The sequence below is a fragment of the Chroicocephalus ridibundus genome, chromosome 2 (assembly GCF_963924245.1).
Source record: "Chroicocephalus ridibundus chromosome 2, bChrRid1.1, whole genome shotgun sequence".
NCBI classification, from domain to species: domain Eukaryota; kingdom Metazoa; phylum Chordata; class Aves; order Charadriiformes; family Laridae; genus Chroicocephalus; species Chroicocephalus ridibundus.
The window spans coordinates 131,953,561-131,966,301 of record NC_086285.1 but is presented as its reverse complement, the minus strand read 5'-3'; the positions used below and the strand labels follow the sequence as shown (position 1 = coordinate 131,966,301).

General features: G+C 40.5%; 1 protein-coding gene across 1 annotated transcript in view; it reads left to right on the top strand.

The window, feature by feature from the left end:
- The window catches only part of CPA6 (carboxypeptidase A6), an 85,216-nt gene that overhangs the window by 55,325 nt on the left and 17,150 nt on the right, over positions 1-12,741 (top strand). Inside the window, exons 4-6 of the mRNA XM_063324016.1 lie at positions 477-591; positions 1,547-1,648; positions 2,479-2,583. Coding sequence (XP_063180086.1) covers positions 477-591; positions 1,547-1,648; positions 2,479-2,583 — 322 coding nt within the window. The remainder of the gene's footprint in view (positions 1-476; positions 592-1,546; positions 1,649-2,478; positions 2,584-12,741) is intronic.

The following is a 12,741-nucleotide window of genomic DNA, read 5'->3' as shown; positions in this document are numbered from 1 at the left end:
AACTTGTAGATATACGTAATTTTCCATGCCAGTACAATAACTCCCGAGAGAAAGTATGTGCATGTTTTTCTAAGCCTAGAAAGTTGGTTTTTTATGGTTTTGAAATAAAGTTTTGAAGATCCATGATCACGTAGTATAACTGGATTATAAAAGAAGACAGCAAATGCTGCTCCATAAACAAATGAAAGCGGCTTCTTCTTCGCATTGGCTATGTTATTTACATCATTCTGTTTCATTTGCTTAACAAGCTCATTGTGTTTTTTGAAGGCACTGTTACATTTCAAAACAGCTGGAGTATTTATTTGGCAGAATACATTCAAATAAGCCTGAAGCACTCTATTGTCAAAATATAACAGATGAAGTAACATCAGGATGGTTTAACTCCTGCTATATTTCTTCTAAATGTGATTGTTGTTCTGCTTTAGCCTCTGTGTTCTACTAGTTTTTCGATAATACTGCTATCTTTTTTTACCTAGGATTCTCATATCAGACATACAGAAAGCAATAGAAAACCAAACTGGACTGAGGTCACACAGGAATCGAAGGTCCCTCTCTGGGTATAACTACGAAACATATCACTCCCTGGAAGAAGTATGTGAAAATTCATATTGTACCTCTTATCTGCTACAAAGTTGTTTTTAATGAGACAAAGATTTCACTCTCTCTGCAAGTTATGGTTGCCTGTTCGTATTCAGAGGTATTCTAAATGTTTCTTCTTCAGAAATGGGCACCTTCTTAAAAATATGCATTTTTTTAATATTTGTATTCAAGGCTTATCTTTACACATAACTATCTTTGGCAGCTTCTGAGTTTTGTTTTTAAAATAGGTCTTTTACTCTGATGGAGTAAGAGATTTCAGTGAGGGGTAGGTCTCATTGATTCATTGGGGTAAGCAAAATGAGCAAACGCGTACACATTTGCACAAGAGGCCCCAAGACTTAAAAACACTTAGATACAAATTCGTGTATGAGGGATGCTATCCTGGATGATAGCTGGGTAAATAATTTCCCTTGACTCCAGTGTGCTCAAATACACAGTTTCAGCCTGCACCAAACCCAAGTCCTTAGGCTGAGCGTGGAGGGTGCTGCACCTCAGCAAGTCCCGGTGCCTGCGAAAAAAATATTTCAGGTGTCATTGAATCGTGCACGTCAGTCTGTTCACCGTTCTGTGTCCTGGCAGTCAGTCAGGGGGCCTGCTCCTTCATTCCATTTATATGTAGTGGGAACGGCAGATTAGTCCCATCTCCAGATTTTTCGATGAACGGCTAATGCATTCCAGTAATATCCAACAATAAAACGGGAAAAAAATCCCACGTGTCTGAAGGCTGCATCCAGCTGCTGGCAATACAGCTATGAGAGACCAATGATAGTTCAAGTGTGAAAACAAAAATGAGCAAAAAAAAAAACCCAAAAAAATGACAGAAAGAAAAACTACAGGAAAATCCAAAAACATACAGAGGACTGAGAGCTGAGATTAACAAATGTGTTACAGTTGCTTCCCATGAAAGGCAAAGATTGAAGCAACAATTTAATTTCTGTGCTTGCAGATCCAGGGTTGGATGCATCATCTGAATAAAACTCATTCAGACCTTGTTCACATGTTCTCTGTTGGAAAATCCTATGAAGGAAGACCACTGTTTGTACTCAAGGTAAAGACTAAATAGTCATTAATCAGACTAAAGTCTGGAATCAGGGACAGACACGTTGTTACTTATGTTATAGGATGGAGAGCGGAGACGCAGGTTAACAGAGTTTCCTAAGGACGAGTTGCTAAGATCTAAGTATCTCTATGAATGTCATCTTTAATGGGAAAAAAAAAATCAGGAAAACTAAAAGACAAATCCTGTTTACTTGGTTTGGATATGCATGGAGATAAATTACAGGACAAGTCCAATTAGCAGGATTTGGATTTCAAGGAATTGGAAAATTTTGTGTTTCTAGATAACTTGGAAAGCAGTTATGCTGGAGTGGGACCCCAAGGGACTCCAGAGCCCCTCTCAGCATGTGCCACACATTTCCTCTTTAGCTACTGACAAAATTTCAGGGCTGTGTGCTCTCAGCTCACATTATTAGGACCACAAATTAGATGGTACAGCAAGGCACACAAAAAAATTTTACTTTCAATGTACTTTCTTTTCATCTGCTGGTGCAGATTTCTGAAAATTTGATTCCTCATCAGATCAGGCTGTTCCTGTAGCATTGTGTAGCACTTGCTCCATGTGATATTTAAGGGTATTATTCCTCATAAAAGAGGAATTGACAGATCTCACTTTTCCTGTAATTTTTTTTTTCCATAGATCAGCTTCGTTATCTTGGCATACCTGCCTACCATTATCTTGACCATACCTTTGAAAACAATAAATTTCTGTTCCTTTTTACAAGAAAATTCAAACCTGTTGAGTGTTTCTAATATTGCATTATTTTCTCATTACTGTGTCATAAGACCTATTGATATTGCTATGAATATTCCCACTTCAAGTTAGGTAAAAGATCACGGCCCTACAAGAAAGCTGTTTGGATAGACTGTGGGATTCATGCAAGAGAATGGATTGGCCCTGCCTTTTGCCAGTGGTTCGTGAAAGAAGTAAGTGTTTAACAATTTACAGTCATGCACTTCCTTCAGTTCGATGAACATTGCATTTTTGCCGTAACCAATCTAAGATATTAAAAAGAAAAATACCACTTTTTTATTATTATTATTTTTATTATTATTATTATTATTTGTAGAACACTTAATTGCTTGATAAACGAAGCTGATAGCAGCAGCCAGACACAGCTAGGCACAGGACAAAAATATGCCAGACACGTATTGGCAGAGATATGAAGTAGGATTTTATTCCAAGATCTAAAAATGTGGAGACTGTAATTCTGGTAAAGGTCCAGGTAAATCAGTGCCAGCGTGTAGTGCTTCAGATCAGTTCAGCAATATCTTTGCTTTAAGGACTGAAATTAAGAAAGACATTTCTCTTTTGTGCAATTCCATAGGAACGGAAAACTAAAATCATAGGCAGATTTCACCTAAAATTATGGATTTCATAGTCTCTGAATACCAAGTGGTTTCCCCAGCGTTTCTTTGATCCTATTTTATTTGATTTATGCTCCCTTTATCTTTGATATCTACGGTCTAGCCTTTTTTCAAATCACTGAAATCAAAGCAATTGGAATTTTGTTTTCCACTTGTCTGGTACATCATTTTTTGTATATCAGCACTTAATCTCTTCTAATTTCAGATTCATCTCAGATGCAGGATATGTTTGCAGGATTTTGACATTTCCCCTTGACCAACCAACTTTTGTTCAAGAAGGGATGTTAGCTGCACAGTGGAGACTATTTTGCAATGCAATTTACATAAGTCAAAGGCGGCTTCAAAAAAAACCCAACAGATGTGCTTTGAGTATTTTGCATATCATTTTTTTGCTCAAAATAAGTGAGGCAAAATCTTTGTTCGCAAGGTTCTTCCTATAAACGCACAATTTTCTCACTTCTCTCCTACCCTGTCACTGTGGAATTCTACAGTGTATTAATACCTCCTCTGATTTAAAGGATCTGCCTCTTGATTTTCTGGGCTCTCTCCAGCCAGCAGAAAGATCCTGGCCTTATAAGTCACTACATAAGAGTAAACCTCTACATCATCAACACCCTAATGTGGTAGCTGAGACGATCATATAACCGTGTGTGAATTTCCCTCAGAAGGCCCTCAGCAGCATATAGGGCAAGTACAGAAATAATGAGGCCACCACAATTTGAGTGAGCATGGATAGGCTAAACCAGGTCCAGGAGCTGATCTCCAAAGTTCAGTGTGCTACGGTGGTGCGTCTTCTTATTAGGACTTCTGTTACTGTAAAGATGAACAAACTTGCAACTATATCCGAGCAGCTTTCCTACCCAGGAGAACAGGCGGCAGTAAGGGAGGCAGATGTTTGGGACAGACAGGCACTGGTGGGAAAGCCTATTGCTCAAGTACATCTTCCTTACCAAGATTTTCCCATAAAACACTACAATGTGGCAGCAAGGGAAAAATCGCAAGGTTTCTCTGTAGAGCTTATGACAGAATATAGGCTGTGTATGTGTACATGAAACCCTTCCGGTTGTTATTTGAGATCTTTGGAGAGTAGCTTGCTGGTAAGAATGTTTCGTCAACTATGTAAAAGCATTTTCCTAGATTAAAGAAAATTTCTGCGGAGTTCCTTGAGAATACAAGAATGTACCACCTTTGTCTGGTGGTTCATTGCCTTTGTTCACAAATTACATATATTTTCTTCTTTCCTAAGAGCACTATTTCAACCCAGCATTAAAGCAAAAAGCATCAGGATAAGAATACATTATGCTCACAGACCATCATTATATTAAAAATGGCTGGGAGGGGAGGAGAGACAAGGCAATTAGATTGTTCGGTTTAGGATATTGCCTTTTTTGTTAAATGAATTATACATTTTTAGTAAGAACTCTGGGAAAACTGGAGGTCTGCCCGTGCTTCAAACTCTGCAATTCTCTTTTCTGGCAAACTCCTCCCTTAAGCACCTCTGCAGCCCGGCAGCCCACTTTCCATCCTCCCTGGTGCTTACGAGCGCTTCTGAGAAAGGGCAGTCAGCTTGGAAACAGTTTTTTCCTGGCATGTTTGTTGACTCTAAGGAATAGCACTACAAGCCCATTGATTTAAGGCAAGCAAAAGGAAATGTTGGATTTATGTGATGTTAGGTTCTTTCCTAGCAGGAACGGCATACACGCGTCCCTGTACTGTGCAGGCAGCCTGAAATATTTTATCAAGCTTTCGCTTCATCCCGTGATCTCTGTCGCTTGGTTTCTATTGAAGTATCCGTACTCCTGTGTACAACTAGGCTTTTCAAGAGATTTAGCTTAGAAAACAACCTCTAGGTGTGAATGTCACTTAACAGTCAAGCTCAAGACTGGGTGCTACAAACTTGACCAGATATTCCCATCCAGCTTGGGAAACCTCGGTAACTTGCTTGCTTCTGTATTCAGGTAAATACAACAGTTAGAGAAAAAGAACAGATGAACTAGAGAAAAAGGGAGAAAGATATAGAAGTAGAAGTTAAAGATCAAAAAGAGAAAGAGAATGCACAGCCAAGAGTTTTGCATTATGTGATAATATAGTTGAAAGTACAAACCCAGCCTACTCACATTTTGAAAGAAACAAAAGGAGAGCGAAAACTATTGTTTGGTTTGGGAGACTGGGGGGTTTGTTTGGTTTTTTGTGTGTTTTTTTACTATAATCTACTCCAGCATGAGCTCCAGCCTTGGCTCTGTGTTCCATAGGTCTGGTGTTAATAACAACATCACTGTTTGTTTCTGTAGAAGGCGCCCCTGAATGCCTGTAGTCTCTCAGCTAAAGATAATCAGATGTTCTACCAGGGTTAGCAATACTGGTGGCCTCTGACAAACCCTACCTCATGGTCATTGAATTTCAAGTCAAGAAAGGGGACGGCCTCCACACACAGGATCAGAGCTTTAGGTACCAGCTAATGAGTCACTGAGAAGTGTCTGCGCCAGTATTGTAGTAGAATAATAGCAGTCAGGTTACAGGGGAGTCCCACCCGGCTTCAAGCCTTACTCAGCTGGAAAGGGGTGGAAAAAAGGCCCTGACAGTGGAAATATATGAGAGACCTGGGGTGGAGCAGGGAAGCAAGAGGAACTATAAAAGGAAACTGAACTGATTATGTGTGGAGTACTTTGAAGGCAACCTGCAAAGATAAATGAATCTAATGTAACCCTGCATTTGTGTCCACAGCAAAAGATTTGGGAAAAAAAATATTCAAAAAGGTCTGTTAGATTAGATTTTTAAAAAGACTGCATGGGATCTAATCATACATTAAAATGTGTAAGTAAACATAACAAACTGGAAAGAAAGGGACTCTATTATGTGTTATTACTTTGTAGAAAGCAGTCGACTTTAGAAACAAGATTTGCTTATCAGATATAACATGTATGTATCCAAAATTAAATAGCCCTCATAGAAGTAAAAAAGCAAAACCTGTAGACGTTTTGCAAAAGTACAATTATATATGTATAAATGTTAAATAAGAATATTTACCTCCTCTTCATTGGGTGTGCAACTGGGAGAGGAGAAGCAGAGTTCAGATATCAAATTATCCAGACCTCAAATTTAGGATCTTACCATTTTTTTAAAAATCTGAAATATGGTTCACAGGCTGCTATTCAAATTAACATCAAAACTAGATTCTATTTCAGTTTTAGTGGAAGCAGATGAGGATTCCCATTACATCTGGTTTGACTTTCTTCCCTCTAATAAATGCTGCCATTCGATCCATGTCAATGATGTATAACCTTGAAATGTCATTCATACAACATTTTCAGGAAAAAACACACAAGAGATGTTACTTTAAGGTGCACTATTCTTTGTTTCTGATGAGGGAATTTGTCTTCCAAGATCAGAAAATTCAAGAAATGTAATTTAAAACCTTCCAGAAGCAAGCACAGATTGTACTACTTCTTGACAAAATGTTCTAAGAATCCAATGGCACCTGTAAAGGGAAACATCCATTAAGATCAAGTGCATGCCCCTAAGGGAGTGACCTCATCTGGGCCTCAAATGAAGGTGCAAATAGCCTTACACTTCGGAAATGCAGTAACCTCCACCATCACCTTCTTCTCCCATCCTCAAAAGTGGGCTTTTTTAGGAAAAAGGAAAACTGACATATGTTGACTGGATTCAGTATATCTGCATCTCAAATGTGAACTGTGGCATGCTCTTCCATAGACTCCCTAGGCTCTTATATTTTTCAAATGTTTAAATCTTGAGGACTTTACTCAAAATAAGAGTACTATTCTTTGAATGTGTGTCAGTTTACATTGCATTGCCCATAGCCACTTTTCTTTAATGTGAGACTGTTGTGGCTTTTCTTTTCCTGGATGAGCAGTGCTACCGTCTGCTGCTTCTGGGACAGAACCTAGCCAGTATCTAAGGTCTTTGCCAAAAAAATGTTCAGAACTTCTGAGCTTTCTGGATTTGATCAAGGTAACTTGATAAGTTTGGTTCAGGCATTGACCTTGCTAGACTCCCCATGAATCCACCAGCCCACTGGAAAGGAGCTGTACAGTGGAGGAATCCAAACCTGCACCTCCAGATTTCCAGTGCTCAACCTGCAGTACTGTATCACCCCTTAAAGATGGGCCATAATAGCTCCCTCATCTCAGAAGGGTCCCAAATCTGAAAAGAGTATCAGTATGCTCTGCATACTTTAATTTGTGAGATGCAGGGCTGAAAGTCCGAATTCTGAAATGTGGGTGTTCTATGATCCCAATTATACGAGTTCCCAAATTATTCAAGGTGATGTGTTTGTACTTCAGTGTGCACCCAGGGAGCAGACAGGTAACCCCAGACAAAGAAGTTAAAGGCTGTGGGCAGATTTTTTTTTTTTTTTTTAATCCTGGTATTGGTATTGATTGCTCCCGAAACCAGGCCTGAATCCCATCTTTCCACCCCATAATAATGAGCTAAGAGAGACACATAGGCTGTCCAAGATCCAAAATGGCAACACCTGCTCCCACTTTTCTGAGTTTGAGACTGATTTATGAGTCACCTTGTGGGATGCATATGGGATGCTTATTGCCAATTAGCCAGCCATTACGCTTGTGGACCAGGCCCCAGAGACCTGTCTTTACCAGGAATTTGGCAGAGTTCAAGACCTCAGATTCTTCCTCAGGAATGTTTATGAAGTGCTGGACTGTAAAGACAGGATACCTAGAATAACAGCACATACGCATAGACAGAACTGAATGAGGACAACAGTGCGATCAGACGCAGGTCCAAGCAGGGGACCCAGACAGCGTCAGTGTTAAAAAGGGTTGGCTCTTCTTCTGCGCCATGCAGGCCGTGTGGTCATAAGGCCATAAAGCTATAAGTATTCCTACTTTAAGATCTGCTGAAAGCCAGTGTAGCACTTACGCTCTTTCTGCAAAATTCCGTAGTCCTGATGGACAAAACATCTGCAATATGCTGCATCAACAGTCAGAGCAGCACTCAGTCATTCATTCCAGTGCTGAAGGCCACACTGCAGGAAAACAGCTTCACCTTCTGGATCATTTCTGGGTCTTGCTGAGCTCCATCAAAATAGGTAATCCTTTAGGAGTCAGAAACATTATTTGCCCTTGCTATCGATAACTATCAGAGCCTCAAAATACTGGCTGATTATGAAATTCAGATACCAGTTCTTCACCCACTCCAGAAACAGTCTGATCTTAGGGGTATGCAGGACAGTTATGTGAAAAAACACAGTGATGTTTCTTGAAGATTATACGCTTCACCTATCACTCATCAACAGACTTAAGTCTTTTGAACGGGTACAGATGAAATGCCATATTCCCACAATCCAGGATTTCAGACTCATCTTAATTTAAGGGATGCTCATTCCACCTGTATTTAGTTGTCTTTGAGACAATGTAGTTAGTTCATCCCCATGATAGGCTTTCCATCTCCATGTTTTTTCAGTTCTCCAAGCAGAAGTTTTTAACCATAGAGGACGTATCTTTGAGTGCTGGCTCTTAGAAACCTGAAGGGCTTTTGAAATAATTTGAAATATTCCGAAGTGAATCAGAGGCATGCAAGGCCAAAACAAACACTGTACCTGTAGCTTTTTCCTTTCACCCTTTAGCTGAATACATTCCTTTTTTCTGAGGTCAGTTCCCTTCAGCTAAAGCTCTTCAGCTGGTGTTGGTTTGACTTGAAATTTTTTGTTGCTCTTTAAACGACCGCATCTTCTTGCTCTATGAAATCTTCCTGTCTGGGTTTTTCTCCTGTTCATCAATTTTTAGTTCACCTGTGTTTTAGGAAGGACAGAAGCTCCTAAGGGCTGTATCTTGGACCCCTACAGGCTCCTTCACAGCTGCCAGTGATGATGGCATCGTGAAGACTGAGCTTTTTTCACCTCGAAGGACCAGTCACCTGGTGACAGATGTCTCCACAAACGCTCTGCAGCTCTTTCAGTAAATGCAATACAATCATTGGAGCTTAATTTTTATTGTTTGTCAGTCTCGAGTCTCCCCAGCTGTCCTTTTAGCTGACTAACCTCAGAAAAAAATTGACTCCTCTGAGTGCTCCCTATATATCCATTATCTGGAGGAAAAATCCATCTGTTTCATCCTGCAGCATCTATATTTGAAACACTCAGCCTTACTTATCTCTAACTAACTCATTCTTCTCTGTCAGGAGCTTCTGCCTGAAATGCTATTTGTTTTTTCTCCATCAGAGAGATCACTTCTTCCAGCCTCTTCACTCAGTACTTCATTCATCAGCCTTTCAGCAGCAAGAGGCTGATGCTGTACAAATGCAGAATCTGTTTTATCCTCCTGGTTTTTTTTTATCCTCCAAATGCTGTTCCTGCCATTTGAAGTTTCTGTGTGGTAATCACACCTATGTGTATGTAGTTTTCTGCTTCTACTCAACATCCCTCCTCCGCTCCACTGCTGGTTCGGTTCTGAAAGAGTTCAGTTGTTTCGACAGCCATCTTACATCCCACTTCGCTCCGAGTATCTGCATCTCTGTAGCGCATCCCTGCTACTGAAAACAGAGCTTACTAACGTGCACCATTTCTGCAGCGAAGGAAAATAAAGTGGCAGTGAACACTACCAACAAGAGTTTCCTGGGCTGGGCTCTCTTTTAATGGATAAAATCTAAGCCAATGCCAAAAAGATGGAGTGCAGTACCATGGTATCACCACAACGAGGCATGTGATGCATTGTTTTAAAAGCAACTCTGGCAAACCATTTTTATACTGTGGAGTATTTCTTTGTCTTTTGATCCGTGGTCGATTATCCCAGGTTCTATTCAACAGTAAGACAATTTAGAGAAGGTGCTTTCCCTTGCTGTGACATCTTCATGATGGCAAAAGAATAGTTAAAATGGTTTCCAGTTTTCCTTTTCCAAAAGGAAATAAGTACTGCATTATTTCTCTTGTGCGCTTGCAACTACTCAGATGCATCCTCCTGCATACCCATGATCTTAAGAAGGTAAAAATTCCTTTCATTTTGCCTGCAGCTATTCATTTTTCACAATGTGAATACACCTTGATAAAATAAAGGTAACTTTGCAGCTGTGTTGTGCCTGTAGTAGGAATTCTTCAATGACACTTGCTCGTGTAAGTATTCATCACTAGGACATTCAAATTCTACCCTGTGAAGGCTTTTAAGCTGTTGGGTATGTTCTTCTTCAAGGCATGAAGAGAATTCACATTGTTGTTCCAACATCTGTTTGCCCTAGGGAAGAAACTCTGCTTTGTATTTTAGCAGTCCACTCCTGCGTGGTGATGCTGAGTAATTAGGGCCTCAGTAAAACTACTGATATGCAGAAACACTATTGAGCGTGAGAAAGGACAGTGAAAGAAAATTCTGTGTATTGGACAATTTAGTTGTTCCCAAAATGGAATTACAAGCAATAATTAGCATCTTAGTTATTTCTCTGTTTCTTAACAATTTAATTAAACAATGTATTCAAGAGAGTTCTATTGTGTTGCCCTCAATAGCTACTACCCTGGACCAACATAGCTGTAAAATTCACGAATTACATTTTTCTGTTGTAGGCATCTTGGGGGGGTCTCCACCAACTTGGTGGGCTTTAGTTTCATATAATTACTAGTAGATAAATTTGTGTTGCCCCTTTCAGAGTATTTACAGTGCTTCAGAATAACTCTGGCCTTTCTTGACTTGTTTGGGACCTATGAGTTTTTTTATGTACTACCTCTCACACTGAAACCAAGAAGCTGTGTCTTTTATTTCCACTAAGATCTGTGTAACTTTACGCAACTTCTTCCCCACAAGATCCTGCATTTGCTTGGGTGGTCCCAGCTTTGCACAAGCTTCCTGGAACTGCTGTTTGCTCCTCTCCTCTAACATGTCAGTCATGCCATCGTACCTCTGCCTCTTCTCTGCTTCAGCATCTTTTCCATTTGCATCCTAAGTACGAGTGTAAGCAAGCCTTTGGGATCCTGCAGGCCCTTCAGGGCTCAGTGTTGGGACCATTTCTGATTAACATCTTTATTGATGATCTTGATAAGGACATAGACTGCATCATCAGTAAGTTTGCAGATGACACCAAGTTAAGTGGGAGTGTTGATCTGCATGAGGATAGGGAGGCTCTACAGAGAGACTTGGATAGATTGGATTGATGGGCCGACGCTAACAGTATGAGCTTCAACAAGGCCAAGTGCCAGGTCCTGCACTTGGACCACAACAACCCCATGCATCGCTACAGGCTTGGGGAAGTGTGGCTGGAGAGCTGCCTGGCAGAAAAGGACCTGGGGGTTCTAATTGACAAGCGGCTGAACGTGAGCCAGCAGTGTGCCCAGGTGGCCAAGAGGGCCAATGCCATCCTGGCTTGTATTAGAAATAGTGTGACCAGCAGAAGGAGGGAGGTGATTGTCCCCCTGTACTCAGCACTGGTGAGGCCACGCCTTGAGTATTTTGTCCGGTTCTGGGCACCTCAATATGAGAGAGATATCGAGGTGCTGGAGCGAGTGCAGAGGAGGGCAACGAAGCTGGTGAAGGGCCTGGAGAATAAATCTTATGAGGAGCAATTGAAGGAGCTGGGACTGTTTAGTTTGAGGAAGAGGAGGCTGAGGGGAGATGTCATCACTCTCTACGACTACTTGAAAGGCCATTGTAGAGAGGTTGGTGCTGGTCTCTTCTCACAGGTAATTAGCGATAGAACAAGAGGGAATGGCTTCAAGCTGCAACAGGGTAGGTTTAGGCTGGACATTAGGAAAAAATTCTTCACGAAAAGAGTGGTCAGACACTGGAATAGGCTGCCCAGGGAGGTGGTGGAGTCACCATCCCTGGATGTGTTTACGAGTCGTTTAGATGTGGTGTTAGGGGATATGGTGTAGGGGAGAACTTTGTAGAGTGGGGTTGATGGTTGGATTCTTTGATCCCAAGGGTCTTTTCTAACCTAAATGATTCTATGATTCTATGATTCTTTTCAAACTCTTTTTATGGACTCTCTTCTTAGTGTTGCAAACTAGTTGCAGCACACTGTCATCTTTCTTGGTTGCTGTTTCTGGGTTCCTCCTATGGGAAATGCTCCCAAAAAGGAAGTAAGATTTTGCTTGCTGAAAAAAAAAAAAAAGTCAGACACAGTTCAAGCTTCAGCCTTGAAAACTTGACTCTTTGTTTTAAGACATTTGGTTTTAGATAGTCAGTAATATCTTACCCTTAGTAACGGGCTTACCACTCCGCTTGTGATTTGAGTGCCAAAGCAGGACACTAGCAGTAAAAGAGAAAATGGAGGTAAAATGATGTACTGCTTCCAAGTACAGAGACAGAGCTAACTACTAACTTGCCAAACTGATGAAGTGGGAACGAAGGCTTGAATAGGAAATCATAGGGGCACCCTGCTAAAAAGTAAGATATACAGACAAGAGTAAAACACTGTATGTTACCATCAGAAAGGATGTTTTAACTGATATTTTAATAATGGCATGGGAGAAATAATCCTGTTTTGTTGGAAGCAGTTTTATGCTATTTCTGGTAGAACAGCAATGGAGTCAATTCCCTGTGCTAAAATACTAACTGTTTGATTCGGTGTGATTGTTTAATTCAAAACCAGAACCAGCAAAAGCTGATTGTTACCTTAAATTTAATAATAATTAATTGTGGGACAGCAAATCATTATTAAGCTCAACTGCAATTCCAGAGTTTCTCTCAACCCTGTCTCCTTGCTTTGTCCTTCTCAGTCAATCCCCTTACTTTACAAAAAGCCCAACTGCATCCT